The 21,190-nt window shown below is 37.3% G+C and overlaps 1 protein-coding gene across 1 annotated transcript in view; it reads left to right on the top strand.

The window, feature by feature from the left end:
• LOC109239440 (myb-related protein 306-like) overlaps nt 1-20,957 on the top strand; it is a 22,193-nt gene extending 1,236 nt beyond the window's left edge. Inside the window, exons 3-4 of the mRNA XM_019406009.1 lie at nt 12,721-12,920; nt 20,618-20,957. Of these exons, the coding sequence (XP_019261554.1) occupies nt 12,721-12,920; nt 20,618-20,957 (540 nt within the window). The remainder of the gene's footprint in view (nt 1-12,720; nt 12,921-20,617) is intronic.
• The last annotated feature ends 233 nt before the right edge of the window (nt 20,958-21,190 follow it).

Here is a 21,190-nt window from a genome sequence, read left to right as displayed (position 1 = left end):
CTGGTAGAAAAGTAAAAAAAAAAAAAAAGTGCTAATTTGTGTAGCTTCCTTTTCTGATCAGCCCTTTTCTTGTACACGTTTTAATCAATATTTTCATTGTTTTTTTGTTGAGGATTTTTCTTTTCCCTAGAGTAATAAGGGACAAAGAAGCAATTTTAGTGGTAATAATTTTGTCGGTTTGTTTACAACGTAAAATAATTTAGGGTAGGTATATTTGTGTACATCCCGACTGGTTGTAAATAAATGAAATTTGTAAATAACAGCAGAGCACTCTAATAGATAAAATGTCTCAAAACATCGTCAAATCAGTAGTTAGAATGCTATAAAATTAGGACTCGTCTCTGGGTGACGCAACATCTAAACATCCCAAAACAACCATGGGGGACACTGAATTTTTTGTGTATATGTACGTATATATGTATAAGTAGACTTAGATATCTTATTTACAATAAAAGTTAGATACGTTGATTAGTACCGTCACCTAATTTAGTAATTACGTCACTCGGTACACTATTATGTAATGTTATGACTAAATATTTTTGAATTAATCTTTCTTACATTTTTAATGTAGTTGATTAAGGCTTTCTTAATAGTTTAATAGTTTGATTTTGATAGTGATACTTTGTAAATATTAGTTTAAGGGTCCTCAAATATTGATTTCCCTACCTGGAAATTAAATTTTACCAACTTCTCTTTTGGTTGATTTATAATACTACGCTTCCCTTATTTTGATTTTCTTGTACACTTTTTTTTAATCTATTTTTTTATATGAATTGACTCCGTTTTGGCCACTAGCTTCATAGGTCCCTAAACAACTTCTCTCCTCACTAGTCACTATGGCCCAAGGTTAGCAAACCTGCATCCATCGTCCAAAAAAAAGGAACTCCAGCAGAGAAAGAAACATATCTGGATATTTCAATGATTTGTTTTCTAAACACCGACCATCTCAATATTCAAGAACAAGAAATAAGATTAATCAGTATAATCAACCTAATCTTTTCTTATTCAATACTCTTTCACTTTGGAGCACTATCTCAATAAATATTTTTTGCTATATATTTGCTCTCTATTCAGATTTTTTTCTCTTTTGAATTCAGTCTTTTAAAATGCTCTCCAGTACTTGTTATTATAAAAAATCGTTTCTTACCATTCTATATTGGCTTGTACACATGGATTGTGTTTCAAATAAATATAAAAACTGTTCCGATCACTTTTTTACTGTATCATATGACTTTTTCCATGTTAACTTGTGATATTATATGTTTTTTAAGTAGGCAAGCCACTTAAACTTCTAGGGATTTTAAAATCCGATACATGAACTTTCAACTTTTTTATTTGAACACTCGAATTCATTTTTTCGGTAACTAATAAACGCATTTGACCATTAACCATGAGCGCGTGTACTACACATACGTGTCCATCTAGTCAGCAAATGACCAATGGATGTCTTACATGTCAAGGCCGCGAAAACCTTAACCCAATAGATCGGAATCCCCTCTTTTATTCCATAGACCAACCCCCATCCCCTCATTTTAACCTCTCTCTAACCAAACCCTCCCCGTTATACCTAGGTTACTAATGGGCTAACAATCACTCAACCCATTTCCAAATCGATCATAATCACTCACCTATTTTTTTGTTTTCGTTTATTATATGTGAATCTCGTTCTGATAGAGCTTTGTTTGGTCCGTGCTTTCAATTTCAGTGACGTTATATGATCTAAAGGTTCGTCTGTCTCTTTTCGATTCCATTATTTTCACGGTCTGGAAAAAGAAAAAAAAAAGAAAAATGGAGCTTCAGATTTTACAAATGGGAGGAATGGAGCTTCAGATTTTACAAATGGGAGGAATGGAGCTTCAGATTTTTAAAAAACAATGGAGGAATAGGGTATTTTAGAAGGAATGAATAAGAAGACACTTAAATACAACTCATTTTGTACCGTTACGCATTGGGAAGGGGTCTTTCACGCTCCTGTGCGTCCTGTTCCTCACACGACCTGCTGATTAGGACTAACTGATGCCACATGGGCATGGTCAATGGTCAAATGTGTTTATTAGTTATCGAAAAAATGAGTTCGAGTGTTACTACTAGATATCCGCTAAAAACCGACCAAGCCGTACCGACCATCATTGGTCGGTCAAAAAAGAGACCAAAAAACCGTCCAACATGGACGGAAACAACAAAAGAAATATTTTACATTTTTCTTAAATTACATACCGACCAAATAAACATTTTGACTACCCACCAACTTTGATCGGTAATGTGGACCCAATTTTTTAAATTTTAATAATTATATTATTATTTAAAATATTTTATAAAATTTAAAGAATTTATATTTAAAATTACCGACCAAAGTTGGTCGGCTATTAGGTGAACATTGGTCAAACTATCACTTTAAAATTTACTATCTAAATAATATAAAAATAATTTGTTAACACTTTATTTTGTAATACAAATGATGAATACACTAACATATACTATAACAATATATAGTTAAAGTATTATAAAACTGTCTCTCTCTCTCTCTCTCTCTCTCTCTATATATATATATATATATATATATATATATATATATATATATATATATATATATAAACGCTAGGACCATAGGGTCGGGTTCTTTTGGGGATAGACTTGTGAAGAAGCAATAATCTAATTAGTATATATAATTGATCATCATCAAATATATCTATTTGTAAATTGATGAGTATATATAATTGATCATCATCAAATATATCTATTTGTAAATTGATTCATCAACTTATAACTTACTTAGATGCATCCATGAATATTAAGAACAAAACGTTTGACCTATATCGATTGATAGTAAAAACAAAACGTCTCGACCTATATCGATTAACCTATGTCATGCATTATTAGTGATGAATGAATGAAAAATAGAAGAATTAATACAAAACATCTTTGACATGAATATATATATGGATCACAAATTAAAGAAACGAAAGAAGTTATCAGCATTAAGTAAACGAGTTAATAGGTCAAACATGGTCAAACTTTTAATTTGAATCACATTAATATTTACTATCTAAATAATATAAATGTAATCCGTTAATACATTTGTAATACAAATAATAAATACACTAACATATACTATAACATGCTATATATGTAGTTAAAGTAGTACAACGAAGCGCGTGTGTGTGTGTATGTATATATATATATATATACACACACAAACATATACTATAACAAGCTATATATAGTTAAAGTATTACAATGAAGTATGTGTGTGTGTGTGTGTATGTGTGTATATATATATATATATATATATATATATATATATATATATATATAAGAACACGAAGCCCTAGGACCACAGGGTCGGGTTCTTTTAGGAATAGACTTGTGAAGAAGCAATAATCTAATTAGTATATATAATTTATCAGCAAATATATCTATTTATAAATTGATTCATCGACTTATAACTTACTTATATGAATCGATGAATGTTAAAANACTTTGTTTACCAACAAAATCTTAATACTCAACATATATTATAACCAATTCCGAGTGCACTAGATGAACAATCATGTGATATAAATCGGGATTTGTACGTCGTTCAATGGGATAGATCACTAAGAGCACTACTATAGTTGCATTTCGAATTTCTGCTCAATATGAAAGAAGAGTATAATTAAAAATCAACACCTACCTTTCCAACACAATTATAAAATACTAGCTTTGATACATATAAAAAAGTTTCTAATTGGCCTCCCGTGATTGAGTCCCAATAGAGTTGAGCCACTTTAAAGTCACTACACCGGCATATAAAATATATGCTCCTCCACATTTAAGCAAAGTGGCTTTAATGTGTGACCTAAGTGTTGGGTTTTTAAGGTATTTAATTAATATATTAAATACTTAAAAGAGGGTGAATGGGAAATGGAGGGAAATGAAATTTTTGAGTGAAATTTTAAGTTCCCCCTCCCTTGGCAAATGGGCATTGTCCCATATTGGAAGAGGAAGAGGTTTTTTATGGGTATATAAGCAATTGCTCTTCTTCTAGCTCTTAAAGAGTTGAGAAGAAGGCAAGCTTCGCGCCGTCGTCGTCGTCGCTCGCTCGGCTTCGGCTTCGGCTTCGGATTTGGTCAAATGATTGATTGATTAACTTTTTGGACCAAATTTATTTGTTAATAGTAAAATATTAACTTTGGTAACAGAAAAGTAACTACCCTCTTCAATTTTCCCTCTTTATTTTCCCTCTTTATTATTGAGTAAATGGCCATTTATGTAATGGCATTTATGTTGTGGGCGTTTTGCATAAACAGCCATTCTGAAGAGACCCAACTTTGGCTATATATACTACACTATTCTGCTCAGAATTTTAACTACAATTTTCTGAGTTTCCTCTCCTTCTTCTGCATACTTTTAGCATCAAAACAAAGCAAAAAGTAAGTGTGATTTGCTACCGAACTTTGTGTTCGCTGAAACACTGGGGTTTGAAGTACCACTACACCAGTGTGTAATTCGTTCTATCCTGGGAGGAAATAATCCATAACCTTGGGTACTAGGAGGGGATTAAATTCCTTAAGGAAACACTGTGAATTCAGTGGGCTCGAATTGGTTTATGTCATTTCTGTTTATATTCATTACTGTTTATATTCATTTATATTTCCAGAATTTATTTTACAAATACAGTGTAATAACACTAAGGTGATCGTAAACTGTGACCTGATCCAATGCGTAGCTCTTCCTTGTCCTTCGTTATTTGAATAACTTCAAAATGTTAACTTTAATAATTCTGAGTTCTTTAAAAGAAGTTAAGAACTAGTCTCTTATATTTAATTTTACTTGTCTATTTTAACAAATCAAGAGAAATTTATTGTTTTCTTTCATTATTATCTTTAGTATTAGATACACATATTTTTCAAATTTATTTGAAATTACAACTTTAATAACTATTAACAAAGATAATTTAGTAAATAATTTTTTGAGAGAGTGCCAAATCAAAAGAGGACTGACTATTAAAAGGGAACTGAGGGAGTATAGTATATATTGAGTAGCATATAATACTATGTTGATCTGCGTGGGGTAATATTTTTAACTTTCAGATATTTTATTAATTTTAAAACAATCGGAACTCTATTAGTTACCTCCACTAACTAATTTTAAAATCGAACTCCAACTTACGAAAGTTTATGCAAATAACAAAAGGGAACTACGGAGAACTAAATACAGTCAAACCTCTCTATAACAACCTCGTTTGTTTCGAATATTTTTGGATATTATAGAGAAGTGTTGTTATAGAGAACACATATTATAACATAACATGAAAATTTGTTCCGGAAAAAGTTTGACTTTTATAGTAAAGTATTATTATTATATAGGGATGATATTATAGAAAGATCTTAACCGTACTAGTTAAAAGCATAGTTTACATGGTCTGACTAGGGGTGTTCAAAACCGATCCGAAATCGAAAACCGATCCGAACCGAAGCTTAATGACTTACTGGTAACGGCTTAACGGCTTAACGGACGGGGAACGGATTGAATTATTTTTATTAACGGCTTATCGGTTTGGGGGCGGATTATTCAATTTTCTTAACAGATAATCCGTTAACCCGTTATGAATATATATATATAATTTATTTTTATTTATAAATATTAAATATAAAAAAACTAAAACCCTTGAAAATGATTAACAAAAACAAAAGGCCGTCTGTTCTGTTCTGTCTCTAAACAAAGTAACAAACCCGTCTGGATTGGTTACGAAGTTTGTCTCTGTAGTGTTTTGTTCTTGATCTTTTTTGGTGTGTATATATGCAAACAGCTGCTGCCAAAACCTTTTTAGTGTTTGTATATGGATGAAGTACTATGTTCTTTCTTTTCATACTTTCATTTTGGTTTTTCTTCAATCAGTCATGTTACTACTACTAGCCTTTTGGTCTTTGCCTAGAAGAAGAATAAGCTGCATTTTTGTGATGCATGGTTTATGAGTAAATCTCTGTTGAAGTAATCTAATATTCATTCAAATCTATTATCTCTGGCAAAGCAAATTGAATGCATCATATTGCCTCTGAAATGTTATTTTTTTATGGCAATTCATTATTTCTAAGACGAGGAGAGTGGGAGATATTTAGTGAATATCGATAACCGCCCGATAAGAGCTAAATCGATACCAATCCGCCCGATATCTTATCGGGTGGCTAACGGATTAATACATTTAAAAGTCGATAACCGTTAAGCCAAACCGTTAAGAGTAAAAAGCCGCCCAATCCGCCCGATAAGCAGCCCTACAAAGTTGGTCGGTAAATTGGTCAACAAGTTGACCGAGCTGGTCAGACTTTCTTAGTCAAAGAAACTTTTTGATTACCGACCAACTTTGGTCGATAATGTGGACCCAATTTTTTAAATTTTAATAATTATATTATTATTTAAAATGTTTTATGAAATTTAAAGAGTTTATATCTCAAATTACCGACCAAAGTTGGTCGGTTAATGCAGGGGAAGCATTAACCGACTAACTTTGGTCGGTATATTTTATTTCCTGAAAAGAAACTGACCAAAGTTGGCCGGTTATTAGGCCAACAATGGTCAAACTTTTGAATCATCTATCTAAATAATATAAATGTAATCCGTTAACACTTTATTTTGTAATACAAATGATGAATACACTAATATATACTATAATAAGCTATATATATAGTTAAAGTATTACAATGAAGTGTCTGTGTGTGTGTGCGTGTATGTGTGTATATATATATATATATATATATATAAAAGAACATGAAGCGCTACGACCACAGGGTTGGGTTCTTTTAGGGATAAACTTGTGAAGAAGCAATAATCTAATTAGTATATATAATTTATCAGCAAATATATCTATTTATAAATTGATTCATCGACTTATAACTTACTTATATGAATCGATGAATGTTAAAAACAAAACGTTATTGATTAATATTAAAAACAAAACATCTCGACCTATATCAATTAATCTATGTCATGCATTATTAGTGATGAACGAATGAAAAATAGAAGAATTAATACTAAACATCTTTGACGTGTGTGTGTGTGTGTGTGTGTGTGTGTGTGTGTGTGTGTGTGTGTGTATATATATATAGGTGACAAATAAAAGAAACGAAAGTAGTTATTAGCATTAAGTAAACGAGTTAATAGGTCGAATTAACGACTAAACATATTTAAAATAGAATAATATTGTTTTATCAATTGATAAATTTTTCGTCGTAGTAATGTATGCGATTGATCATCAATTACAATATAGTGTGTGTGTGTGTAAAATTACTCATATACTTAATTGTAACTTAGAAAATTTACTTAGATCGATGCTATTATAATTTATTAAAAGTAACTAGTCAATATAATTATTTATAAAGATTATGCATATAGTTTAGAATTATTTATAATAATTGTATAGTTAATTAAACTAAATGATTATAGTTTATAATGATTTTTTATAGTTTATAATATTTTAAGAAATAAAAACACACAAAAAAAATTTTGTTTTTTTATTTATAACCGGTCAAAGTTGGTCGTTTTTGGTCAAATGGTTAACTCTTAATGTACCGACCAACTTTGGTCGGTAATTCTTGAATTAGATTTGAAATATACGGGATTTCCCCCATTTCTCTTACCTCTCTTCTCCAAATTTTAATCACTCCTCACTCAATACCTTCCCCTCTCCTTCTCTATTTTTCTCACACAAATTCCATCCCCCACCCCGCGTCGCCACCGCCCAGCTGTCGCCGTCGCCGCTGCTAGCCACTAACCACCCGCAGCCTCTCCTTCTCCACCTCCTAAAAATTCTAGGTTTGAATTACAACTTATTTCTTTTCTGTATTTTGTTAATTAGTTAATTAGTGTTTCAGTTGATTATTTAACTTTGTATTTTATTGAAATCTAGGGTTTAGGTCTTGTTTTAATTGATTTGATAACATATGGTATAAATTGAATGTTTAGTTTGTATTGTTTTGAAAATTTTAGTTAGAATTGAATTATTAACTTTGAATTGAATTTTGGCTTTAGGATTTGTTCTTGTGAATCGAACTTTTAGGGTATGGGTTAAACTTTTTGGATATGAGTTGAACATTTTGGATATGAATTGAACATTTAGGATATAAATTGAACTTTAAGTTTATGTTTAAACTCTTAAGATGTGAATTGAATTGAGTTTTTAGGATTTGTTCTTGTGAATTGAATTTTTAGGGTATAGGTTGAACTTTTAGGATATGAATTGAACTTTTAGGATATAAATTGAACTTTTAGTTTATGTTTAAACTCTTAGGATGTGAATTGAATTGAGTTTTTAGGATTTGCTCTTGTGAATTGAATTTTTAGGGTATGGGTTGAACTTTTAGGATATGAGTTGAACTTTTTGGATATGAATTGAACTTGTAGGATATAAATGGAACCTTTTGGATATGAATTGAACTTTAGGATATAAATTGAACTTTTAGGATATAAATTGAACTTTCAGTTTATGTTTAAACTCGTAGGATATGAATTGAACTTTTAGTTTTTAGGATTTCTCTCGTGAATTGAACTTTTAGGGTATGGGTTAAACTTTTAGGATATGAATTGAACTTGTAAGATATAAATTGAACCTTTTGGATATGAGTTGAACTTTTAGGATAAATGGAACCTTTTGGATATGAATTGAACTTTAGGATATAAATTGAACTTTTAGGATATAAATTGAACTTTTAGTTTATGTTTAAACTCATAGGATATGAATTGAACTTTTAGTTTTTAGGATTTGTTCTTGTGAATTGAACTTTTGTATGGGTTGAACTTTTAGAATATGAATTGAACTTTTTGGATATGAATTGAACTTGTAGAATGTAAATTGTACCTTTTGGATATGAATTGAACTTTTAGGATATAAATTGAACCTTTTGGATATGAATTAAACTTTTAGGATATAAATTGAACTTTTAGTTCATGTTTAAACTTATAGGATATGAATTGAACTTTTAGTTTGTTCTTGTGAATTGAAGTTTTAGGGTATGGGTTGAACTTTTAGGATATAAATTAAATTTTTTGGATATGAATTGAACTTTAGGATATAAATTGAACCTTTTGGATATGAATTAAACTTTAGGATATAAATTGAACCTTTTGGATATGAATTGAACTTTTAGGATATAAATGAATTTTTAGTTTATGTTTAAAATCTTCGGATATGAATTGAACTTATAATTTATAATTAATTATATTAGCTATAATTTAATTGTTGGTGTAATTAGAAAAAAATAATTTTCTTGAATTAACGAAAAAAGATTTAATTAATTTATAATTGTAGAATAAATTAATTTATTCGTGTTTTATTTGTATAGATGGAACATCGTACTTGGATGTACAATAGGAATTATCCTAATCGGCGGGGATTGCGAGAGGATTTTGTAGAAGTGGTTGATGACTTTATTAGACATGCAATGTCACTTTCACCATACCAAAGTGAAGGAGTAATTAGGTGCCCTTGTGTCATGTGCGATTGTATGAAGTTTAAAAAACCGGAGGAAGTTAAGCTTCATCTTTATAGGAAGGGGTTTATAGAGAATTACTTTGTGTGGAATAATCTTGGAGAGATCGATGGTAGCCGTAGAATATTTCATGACATGGTTGTTGGTGAAAGTAGTAGGTTGGTGGAGGATACAAATTATGATTCTAGAATTCAGGATATGGTTGCGGATGCTTTTGGGATGCACTTCAGGGGTGAGCCCAATGAAAATGTCGAACAAACTCCTAATGATGATGCAAAACTTTTTTATGAACAGTTAGAGGAAGCTAGTCGTCCACTACGTGAAAGAAGTCCCCACTCTGAGCTGTTTGTTGCATTTAGATTACTAAGTATCAAATATGATTGGAATATTTCTCAAGCAGCCATGGACTCTTTCATTGACCTTATGAGTGAACTAGTTGACCCAAATATCAACTTACTTGGTTATTTCTATAAGGCAAAGAGATTGGTTTCTAAGTTAGGAATTTCGTCAATGAGAATCGATTGTTGAGAAGATGGTTGCGTGTTATATGATAAAGATGATGCAACTTTAGACAGTTGAAAATTTTGCGAAAAGCCTCGTTTCAAGAGGCTTTCCAGCGGGAATATGGTCGCTGTCAAGGCGATGCATTATTTACCTCTTATACCTATGTTAAAGTGGTTATATACGTCAATGAGTTCTGCTCCTCATATGAGATGGCACTTTGAAAAAAGAAGACCGCGTGGTGTTGTGTGTCATCCTTCAGATGGAGAGGCTTGGAAGCACTTTAATAGGACATATCCAGATTATGCTAGTGAACCGAGGAACATTCGGTTAGGTTTGTGTGCGGATGGCTTCACGCCTTTTTCTATATCTGCGACACCATATTCATGTTGGCTTGTCTTTCTTACACCTTATAATCTACCACCTGAGTTGTGTATGACTAGTCCATATATATTATTAAATTGTATTATCCCCAGTCCACGTAATCTGAAAAGTTTGATTGATGTATATTTGCAACCTTTGATTGATGGGCTAAAACAATTGTGGTATGATGGTGTTGAAACATATGACATATCGACCAAGCGGAATTTCAAATTGCATGCTAATCTAATGTGGACTATTAACGATTTTCCTGCGTATGGAATGTGTTCTGGGTGGATGACTGCTAGGAAGCTAGCTTGTCCTTACTGCATGGAAATATGTAAAGCATTCACTTTGAAACATGGCCGAAAGCAATCATGGTTTGATTGTCACCGTCAGATCTTGCATGATGATCATGAGTTTAGAAGGATGAAAAATGCATTCAAAAAGAATAAAGTGGAATATGATTCGCCACCTCCGATACTTTCAGGTTACGAAATTTAGGAGAGGGTCCAGAACTTTAGTAAAGTTACTGAGGCTCCACCTTATAGATTTCCCAGATATGGTGTTACTCATAATTGGACGAAATAGAGTATATTTTGGGAGTTCCCTTATTGGAAGGATAATCTTCTCCGACACAACCTTGATGTCATGCATATTGACAAGAATTATTTTGACAATTTGTTCAACATAGTGATGGATTTTAAAGGTAAGACAAAAGATAACCCGAAGGCTAGAATGGACTTACAAGAATATTGTAGGCGACCTGAATTATACTTGCAGACAACAAACAATGGTAAGGTGTTCAAGCCCAAAGCAAGTTACACATTCACTTTGGAGGAAAGACGACTAATTTGTGATTGGGTTACGAAATTGAAGATGCCTGAGGGTTATGCGTCGAATCTAGGAAAAAAAAAGTAGATATGGAGGTAGGGAAGTTGAGCCATTTGAAAAGTCATGACTGTCATGTTTTCATGAAGACCTTAGTGCCTATTGCATTTTGTGGTTTTACTGAAAGAATCTTGAAATCCATAACAGAGATTAGTTTATTTTTTAAAGACTTGTGTTCTACCACATTAAGGGAAGAAAACCTACTTCGGATGGATCAGAACATTCGTGTAGCTTCTAGTAAGATGGAAAAAATATTTTCATGTGGTTTCTTTGATATGATGGAACACCTTCCAATCCACCTTGTACACGAGGCACGACTTGGAGGGCATGTTCAATGCATATGGATGTATCCCTTTGAGAGGTAATATTATAAGTTTGATGTAATATTCTATTTTATTTGAATGTTCTTGGCTAACATGACATTATGTAGGGCAACTGGCAAATTGCAAACAATTTTTTAAGAAGAGGAATAGGATTGAAGGATCTATATGCGAAGCCTATCTTGCAAAGGAAACTGCACATTTTTGTTCTTATTATTTTGAGACTAACGTGCCATGTTCTAGGAATAGGCCCAATAGGCACACCATCGAATGTGTGAATGACCCATTATATCTACCAATGTCCGTATTCAATCAACCAGGCTGATATTCTAAGGATGTTAGAAAGAGAAGTTCGAGTGATATGAAGTACAAGTCAGCTACACTTCATATGTTGCTAAATTATCCCAAAGTTGTACCATTTCTCAAGTAAGTATTGATTTATTAGTTATCAAAATATAAAATTTACTGTGATTACATATTGATGCAACAACTAAATGTGATGACCCGATAGGTTATCTTATGAATTAAAACCAAATTGTGTATTTTGAGGCCTTAAAATCCTCATTTTATCCCTCCACAGTTTGCATGCGCAGTCCGGGCGTATTTTCTAAAAGCTTTTATGTTGAAAGTTGATAAAAATAAGAAATTTTTTTGATTAAAAACTTCATTTGAGTTGACTTCGGTCAACATTATTGGAAAACGGACCCGAGTTCATGTTTTGCAGTCCCGATGGGTCCGTATAAAAATATGGGACCTGGCCGTATGCCCAGAATCGGAATCGGAGGTCCCTAGCTCGAGTTATGAATTTTTATTGAAAATTGAGTGTATGAAAATTCAATGGTGTTTAAGAAATTCTTAATGTTTGATCATGTTGGTATCGGGTCCGTATTTTGGTTCAGGAGCCCGGTACAGGTTTAATATAATATTAGTGGTTTGGTGTAATTCGGACGTTCGGTTGAGAAAATAGAAATTTCAAAGTGTTCTTGAGAATTTCATTTGATTTGGTGCTAAATTCATGGTTCTTGGTGTTATTTTGGCGATTTGATCGCGCGAGCAAGTTCGTATGCTGTTCTAAGACTTGTGTGCATGTTTGGTTTGGAGCCCGAGGGCTCGGTGAGTTTCGGATAGGCCACAGAGTGTTTTGAACTTAGAAATTTGCTGGTGTGCTTCAGTTCTTGTTGCAGAGCCTCTGGTTTCACAATTTCGAGACAAAGCTTCGCATTTGCGACCACTGTTGGGTTCGCATTTGCGACCTACTAATCGCATTTGAAAGAGTAGCTGTGGAGGCCAATGTTCGCAATTGCGAACAATCCTTCGCATTTGCGGAGGGAGTCTGGGAATGGGAGGGATCGTATTTGCGATCATTTGGTCGCAATTGCGGCAGGTCAGGCTCGGATTTGCGAGACTTTCTACGTAATTGCGAAGGAAGCAGGAATGGGGAGACCTTCACAATTGCGATAGGTTCTTCGCATTTGCGAGCTTTGCATTTGCGAAACTCAGGTCGCAAATGTGACACCTGCAACTGATCAAAATGACTTTTGGACGGGATTTTCATTCATTTTCCAAATTTTCAAAACCTAGAACACAAGAGGCAATTTTCCAAAGACTTCTTCTTCACCGAATCATAGGTAAATGATTCTTAACTAGTTTCTTTCAATCTTTTACTTCATTTTATAAGATTTCAACTTAGAATTTAAGGTTTTCATGGTGGAATTGGAGACTTTTGGGTAGAAATTAGGGATTTCGAAATTTTGGGATTTAGACCTCAAATTGTGGTGTGATTCCAAAACCAATTGTATATCCGGACTCGGGGGTGATTGGGTAATCGGGTTTTGGTCCGAATTTCGTGTTTGGACCTAGCGGGCCTGGGTGTTGACTTTTTCAATAATGACCCAAATTGAGTCCTTTGTTATCATGGGTGATTCCTATGGCTTATTTTGAAATGTTTAGTTGGTAATTTGGTAGATATTGTCGGTGCGGAGGCGTGTTTGAAAGGCAAAGCTGTTATTGAGCTTTGAGTGGCCTTGATTTCGAGGTAAGTGGCTTGCCTAACCTTGTGTGGGGGACTCCCCTTAGGATTTGGTACTGTTTGATATATGAGCTCTGAGTACGTGAGGTGACGAGTGCGTATACGGGCTACTTTTGTAAAACCCCGTTTTCATTAAGAAAATATCTGTTTTTCCTTTAATTGAGCAACACTAGAATATGTAACTATCCTCTTTAGTTAAGGAAATCATGCCTACGTGCCTTAAATGTCTTAACTGCCTTAACAGTCTTAACTGCCTATCTGAACTCTGTGTAGCATGTTTAGTGAAATTTCCTGTTCTTCCTTGACTCGGACTTAGCTTAAATTGTGGTTTCCTTGTTGTAACTGTTATTTCTATTGGTTGAGCTGCATATTTACTTTGGGATTACGGAACGGTATTCTGGTGGATCCCCCTGCACATTTACGTTTGGGACTATGGAACGACATTTCGATAGATCCCCCTGTTCTGCATATATACTTTGGGACTACAGAACGATATTCCGGTAGATCCCCCTGCACATTTTGTTTGGGACTACGGGACGACATCCTGGGAGATCCCCTATTGTTATCTATATGTTTTGAGTTGTTGTTCTTCTATGCTTATATTCATGTTAAATTTCAGTATTTATTCTATCTGTGATATTTCATTTTGTTATATTTTATATATATATATATATATATATATATATATATGTATATGTATATATACCAGTAGGCCCCTGACCTGATCTCGTCACTACTCGATCGAGATTAGGGTTGGCACTTACTGGGTACCGTTGTGGTATACTCATGTCCTTTCCTGCACATATTTTTCTTGTTCAGATCCATGAACCTCACATCAGTTGCATTACCAGTGAGACGAGACGACTGTAGAGACTTCAAGGTATATTTGTCACATCCGCAGACCTCGAAGTCCCTATCTATTCCACCCCATGTCAATCCTTCTTGTATTTTCTTCTTTTATTAGACTCTGGAGTATGGGAGTACTGTTTCTTTCTTTAGCTTGTGACTTATGACATTCCGGGTTTTAGGAGAGTTTATGTACGGTTTGGAAGTGATTATTGTATATGCCGAGCGTTATTGCATTTCCTTGTTCAAATTTACTTATTAGTTGATAGCCTTTTTATGTTTTTGTTCATTTATCTGCAAATGTTAGGCTTACCAAGACGTAGAGACTAGGTTCCGCCACGACGGTTCACGGAGGGAGAACTAGGGTCGTGACAAGTTAGTATCAGAGCTTTAGGTTCATAGGAGTGGTGAGTCACAAGCTAGTTTAGTAGAGTCTCGCGGATCGGTACAGAGACGTCTGTACTTATCTTCGGGAGGCTATGGAACTGTTAGAAAAATTCCACTTCATTTGATTCCTTGTCGTGTGAGAACATTGATTTCGAAATTCTAAACTTCTGTCTTCTATTCTCTCACAGATGGTGAGGAAATGTGCTACCGATGATGACCAGGCACCCGCACCCCCTGCTAGAGCCACCAGAGGCCGGGGCCAGGGTGGAGGACGAGGAATCGTACATGGTGCAGCCAGAGCACCCGGGTGAGCTGCTATAAAGGAGCCACCAGTAGCTCCAGCCGGAGCACAGGCACCTGATACGCCTACTACTGCTCGAGCTCTTCAGGAGACCCTTGCACAGTTCATGAGCATGTACAATACTCTAGCTCAAGCAGGGTTGATTCGCCTTGCTACAACCACATCTCAGGCCGGGGGAGGAGCAAAGACTCCCGCCGCCCGCACTCCAGAGCAGCGGGTTCAGGTTGATCAGATCCCAGAGGTTATACCGGTACCGCCTATAGCCCCAGTTCAGCCCAATGGAGGGTAACAACTTCAGAGGAGGAGCAGCGGAGGCTTGAGAGCTACAAGAAGTTTGAACCTCCTACATTCAGTGGTCTAGCATCAGAGGATGCTCATGGATCTCTGGAGGAGTGCCAACGTATCCTCCGCACTATGGGCATAGCAGAGTCGAGGTGGGTTTCTTTCACTGCCTTCCAGCTTCGAGGGTCAGCCTATCAGTAGTGGCGTACTTTTGAGTTGGACAATTCTATTAAGGCAGCTTCCCTTACATAGACTCCATTCTCGGACATGTTTTTGAGAGAGTATGTCCCTCAAAGCCTCAAGGACGCATGGCGCGCAGAGTTTGAGTAGTTGCGCCAGGGTACTGTGATTGTTTCAGAGTATGATGTCCGTTTCAGTGACTAGGCTAGGCATGCACCGGCCTTGGTTTCTAGAGTTCAGGAGAGGGTTTGCCTTTTTATTGAGGGGCTCATTCCCATCATCTGGTCCAACATTGCGCGGGATTTAGAGATGGATATCGTGTACCAACAGGTGGTGAGTATTGCTAGTAGAATAGAGGGCATGCTTGCTCGGGATAGGCAGGAGAGAGAGGCCAAGAGGTCTCGAGAGTCGAGCCATTATTCTAGTGCCCATGGCCCAGCTGCAGTTCGTCATTGTAGGGGTTATGTGAGCCGCCCCGTTCATTCAGCTCTTCTAGCAGCCAGTGGTATTCCAGCTCCTCCTAGACCTCAGGAGCCTTATTATGCACCTCTGATATCTAGTGGGCTTCCTACACGGGGTGCTTTTAGTGGTCAGTCTAGCAGACCCGGTCCGAGTTAGCCACATCCGCCACGTCCTCCCAGAGCTTGTTTTGAGTGTGGCGACACTCGCCATTCGGTGAGGGATTGCCCCTGACTTAAGAGGGGTGCACCTCCACAGACTTCTCAGCCACATCGTGCTCCATATGGTTCCTAGGCTATGATTACAGCACCAGCTACCACTTCACCTGCTCAGCAAGCTTGAGGTGGAGGTAGGGAGGTAGAGGCCAAGCCTGATACTATGTTGTTCCTGCCCGCACAGAGGCTGTTACTTCCGATTCTGTCATTACAGGTATTGTTCCGGTCTGCCACAGAGATGCATCGGTTCTATTCGATCCAGGCTCCACTTATTCCTATGTGTTCTCTTATTTTGCCTCGCATTTGGGCGTATCTCGGGATTCCTTGGGTTCCCCTATTTATGTGTCTACTCCTGTGGGAGATTCTCTTGTTGTGGACCGCCTTTATCGGTCATGTTTGATTACTCTTAGTGGTTTTTATACCAGAGCCAATTTGTTATTGCTCAGCATGGTAGATTTTGATGTTATCTTGGGCATGGACTGGTTGTCGCCCTATTATGCTATTCTTGATTGTCACGCCAAGACCGTGAAGCTGTCTATGCCAGGTGTACCACGATTAGAGTGGATGGGTACCTAAGATCACACTCCCAGTAGAGTTATTTCATTTATTAAGGCTCAACGAATGGTTGAGAAGGGGTGTGATGCGTATCTAGCCTACGTGAGAGATGTCAGTATTGATACCCCTACAGTTGATTCGATCTCGATAGCGAGGGATTATCCTGATGTGTTTCCACCTGATCTTCTAGGCATGCCGCCCGATAGAGACATTGATTTTTGCATTGATTTGTTGCCGGGCACTCAGCCCATCTCTATTCCCCCTTATCGTATGACCCCTCCTGAGTTGAAGGAGTTGAAGGAACAGTTACAGGAATTGCTTGATAAGGGCTTCATTCGGCCTAGTGTATCACCTTGGGGTGCTCCTGTCTTGTTTGTGAAGAAAAGGGATGGTTCTATGTGTATGTGCATTGATTATCGCTAGTTGAACAAAGTTACAGTGAAGAACCGGTATCCTTTGCCTCATATTGATGACCTTTTTGATCAGTTACAGGCTGCCTGAGTGTTTTCCAAGATTGACTTGCGCTCGAGTTATCATCAGTTGAAGATTCGGGAGCCAGATATCCCGAAGACTGCTTTCAGGACTCGGTATGGTCATTACGAGTTCCTTGTCATGTCAATTGGGCTGACCAACGCCCCAATAGCATTTATGCATTTGATGCATAGTGTATTTCGGCCTTATCTTGATACATTCGTCATTGTCTTTATTGACGACATTCTGTTATACTCCCAAAGTTGGGAAAATCATTAGCAACACCTGAGGACAGTGCTTCAGACCTTGAGAGCAGAGAAATTATATGCAAAGTTCTCAAAATGTGAGTTCTTGTTGGATTTCATGGCATTTTCGGGTCACGTGGTGTTGAGTGAAGGGATCAAGGTGGATCCAAAGAAGGTGGAAACGGTGCAGAGTTGGAACATACCGTCCTCAGCTACAGAGATCCAGAGTTTTCTTGGTTTGGCGGGCTATTACCGTCGATTTGTTGAGGGATTCTCGTCTGTTGCAACACCTATGACCAGGTTGACCCAGAAGGGTGCTCCGTTCAAGTGGACAAAGGAGTGTGAGGAGAGCTTTTAAAAGCTCAAGACAACTTTGACTACATCCCCAGTATTGATATTGCCTACAGGTTCGGGGTCTTATAAAGTTTATTATGATGCGTCGCGAGTTGGCCTCGGCGCGGTGTTGATGCAGGACCGTAGGGTGATTTCCTACGCATCCAAACAACTGAAGGAGCATGAAAATAAATATCTTTTCCACGATCTTGAGCTAGCAACTATTGTTCATGTCTTGAAGATTTGGAGGCATTATTTGTACGGTGTTCCTTGTGAGATCTATACTTATCACCGGAGTTTGCAGCATCTGTTCAAGTAGAAGGATCTTAATTTTCGTTAGAGGAGGTGGTTAGAGCTGCTTAAGGATTATGATATCACTAATCTATATCACTGGGGGAAGGCCAATGTAGTGACCGATGCCTTGAGTCGCCGGGCAGAGAGTTTGGGGAGTTTGGCTTATCTACCAGCAGCAGAGAGGCCCATGGCATTGGATGTTCAGGCCTTAGCCAGCCAGTTTTGTGAGATTTGATATTTCTGAGCCTAGTCGAGTACTGGCTTGTGTGGTGTCTCAGTCTTCTTTTTATGATCATATCAGAGAGTATCAGTATGATGACCCCCATCTACTTGTCCTTAAGGACACGATCCAGCATGGTGATGCCAAGGAGGTCACTATTGGGGATGATGGTGCATTGAGGATGCAGGGCAGGCTATGTGTGCTTAATGTGGATGGTTTGCATGAGTTGATCCTTCAGGAGTCTCATAGCTCGCGATACTCTATTCATCTGGGTGCTGCGAAGATGTATCAGGACTTGAGGCAGCATTATTCATTTATTTGTGGCGTAGAATGAAGAAGGACATAGTGGAATATGCTGCTCAGTGCCTAAATTGCCAGCAGGTGAAGTATGAGCATCAGCAACCCGGTGGATTGCTTCAGAAGTTAGAGATTCCGAAGTGGAAATGGGAGCGGGTCACTATTGATTTTGTTGTTGGACTCCCACGGACTCAGTGGAAGTTTGATGCAGTTTGGGTGATTGTGGATAGATTGACCAAGTCAGCTCATTTCCTTTCGGTGATGACCACCTATTCTTCCGAGAAGTTGGCTCGAGTTTATATCTGTGAGATTGTCAGACTTCATGGCCTGCCGGTATCGATCATATCTGACCGGGGCACATAGTTTACATCACGATTCTGGAGAGTCGTACAGCATGAGTTAGGTACTCGGGTGGAGTTGAGCGCAGCATTTCACCCTCAAAAGGACGAACAGTCCGAGCGTACTATTCAGATTCTTGAGGATATGCTCCGTGCGTGTGTGATGGAGTTTGGAGGTTATTGGGATAAGTTCTTTCCACTTGCGGATTTGCCTACAACAATAGTTATCGGTCCAGCATTGAGATGGCACCGTATGAGGCTCTGTATGGTAGGCGGTGTCAGTCCCCGGTGGGTTGGTTCGAGTCGGTGAGGCCAGATTATTAGGTAAGGACTTGGTTCGGGACGCCTTGGAGAAGGCTAAGGTGATTCAGGATAGACTTCGCACAGCCCAGTCTAGAGAGAACAGTTATGCGAACCGGAAGGTTCACAATGTTTCATTTATGGTTTGAGAGTGGGTCTTGCTTCAGGTTTCGCCTATGAAGGGCGTTATGTGATTCGGAATGAGGGGCAAGTTGAGCCCAAGGTTTATTGGCCCCTTTGAGGTGTTGCGGCGTGTTTGGGAGGTTGCTTATGAGCTTGCCTGACCACCCAGCTTGGCAGGAGTTCATCTGGTATTTTATGTTTCGATGCTCTCGAGGTATGACATTGATCCGTCTCACGTGTTGGATTTCAACTCAGTCCAGTTGGACAAGGATCTATCTTACGTTGAGGAGCCGGTGGCTATATTGGACAGACAGGTTCGAACGCTGAGGTCAAAGGACATTGCATCAGTAAAGGTTCAGTGGCAGGGTCTGCGGGTCTAGGAGGTGACTTGCGAGTCTGAGTCAGACATGCGGAGTAGATATCCCCACCTTTTTACTACACAGGTACTTTTTTATGTCCGTTCGAGGGCGAACAGTTGTTTTGGAGGTGGAGAATGTGATGACCCGATAGGTCATACTATGAATTAAAACCAAATTCTATGTTCTGAAGCCTTAAAACCTCATTTTATTCCTCCCCGGTTTGTGTGCACAATCCAAGCGTGTTTTCCGGAAAGTTTTTATGTCGAAAGTTGATAAAATAAAAAAAATTTGATTAAAAACTTCATTTGAGTTGACTTCGGTTAATATTTTTTGGAAGAGGACCCGGATTCGTGTTTTAACAGTCCCGGTAGGTCTATATAAAAATATGGGACCTAGGCGTATGCCCGCAATCGGAATCGGAGGTCCCTAGCTCGAGTTATGAATTTTTGTTGAAAATTGTGAGTCTAAAAATTTAATGGTTTTTATGAAATTCTTAATGTTTGATCTTGTTGGTATCGGGTCCGAATTTTGATTCCGAAGCCCGGTACAGGCTCAATATAATATTTAAGACTTGTCTGCGAAATTTAATGAAAAACGAAAGTGGTTTGATGTGATTCGGACGTCTGGTTGAAAAAAATAGAAATTCCAAAGTGTTCTTGAGAATTTCATTTGATTTGGTGCTAAATTCATGGTTGTAGGTGTTATTTTGGCGATTTGATCGCGTGAGCAAGTTCATATGATGTTTTAAGACGTATGTGCATGTTTGGTTTGGAGCCCCGAGGGCTCGGGTGAGTTTCAGATAGGCCATAGAGTGTTTTGAACATAGAAATTTCCTGGTGTGCTTCAGCTCTTGTTGTAAAGCCTCTGGTCTCGCAATTGTGAGACAAAGCTTTGCATTTGCGACCTACTCATCGCATTTGCGAAGAGTAGCTGCGGAGGCCAATGTTCGCAATTGCGAACAATCCTTCGCATTTGCAAAGGGAGTCTGGGAATGGCAGGGATCGCAATTGCAATCATTTGGTCGCCATTGCGGCAGGTCGGGCTCGCATTTGCGAGACTTTCTTCGCAATTGCGATGGAAGTAGGAATTGGGAGACTTTCGCAATTGCGATAGGTTCTTCGCACTTGCGAGCTTCACAATTGCGAAGCTCAGGTCGCAAATGCGACACATGCAACTCATCAAAATGACTCTTGGACGGGATTTTTCATTCATTTTCAACATTTTCAAAACCTAGAACACATGAGGCGATTTTCCAAAGACTTTTCTTCCCCAAATCATAGTTAAATGATTCTTAACCGTTTATTTTAATCTTTAACTTTATTATACAAGATTTGAACCTAGATTCTAAGGTTTTCATGGTGGAATAGGGAATTTTTGGGTAGAAATTAGGGATTTCAAAATTTGGGGATTTAGACCTCAA

This window comes from Nicotiana attenuata, unplaced genomic scaffold, assembly GCF_001879085.1.
Source record: "Nicotiana attenuata strain UT unplaced genomic scaffold, NIATTr2, whole genome shotgun sequence".
Lineage (NCBI taxonomy): Eukaryota > Viridiplantae > Streptophyta > Magnoliopsida > Solanales > Solanaceae > Nicotiana > Nicotiana attenuata.
The sequence above is the reverse complement of the archived record's forward strand: the minus strand, read 5'-3'. Positions and strand labels throughout refer to the sequence as shown.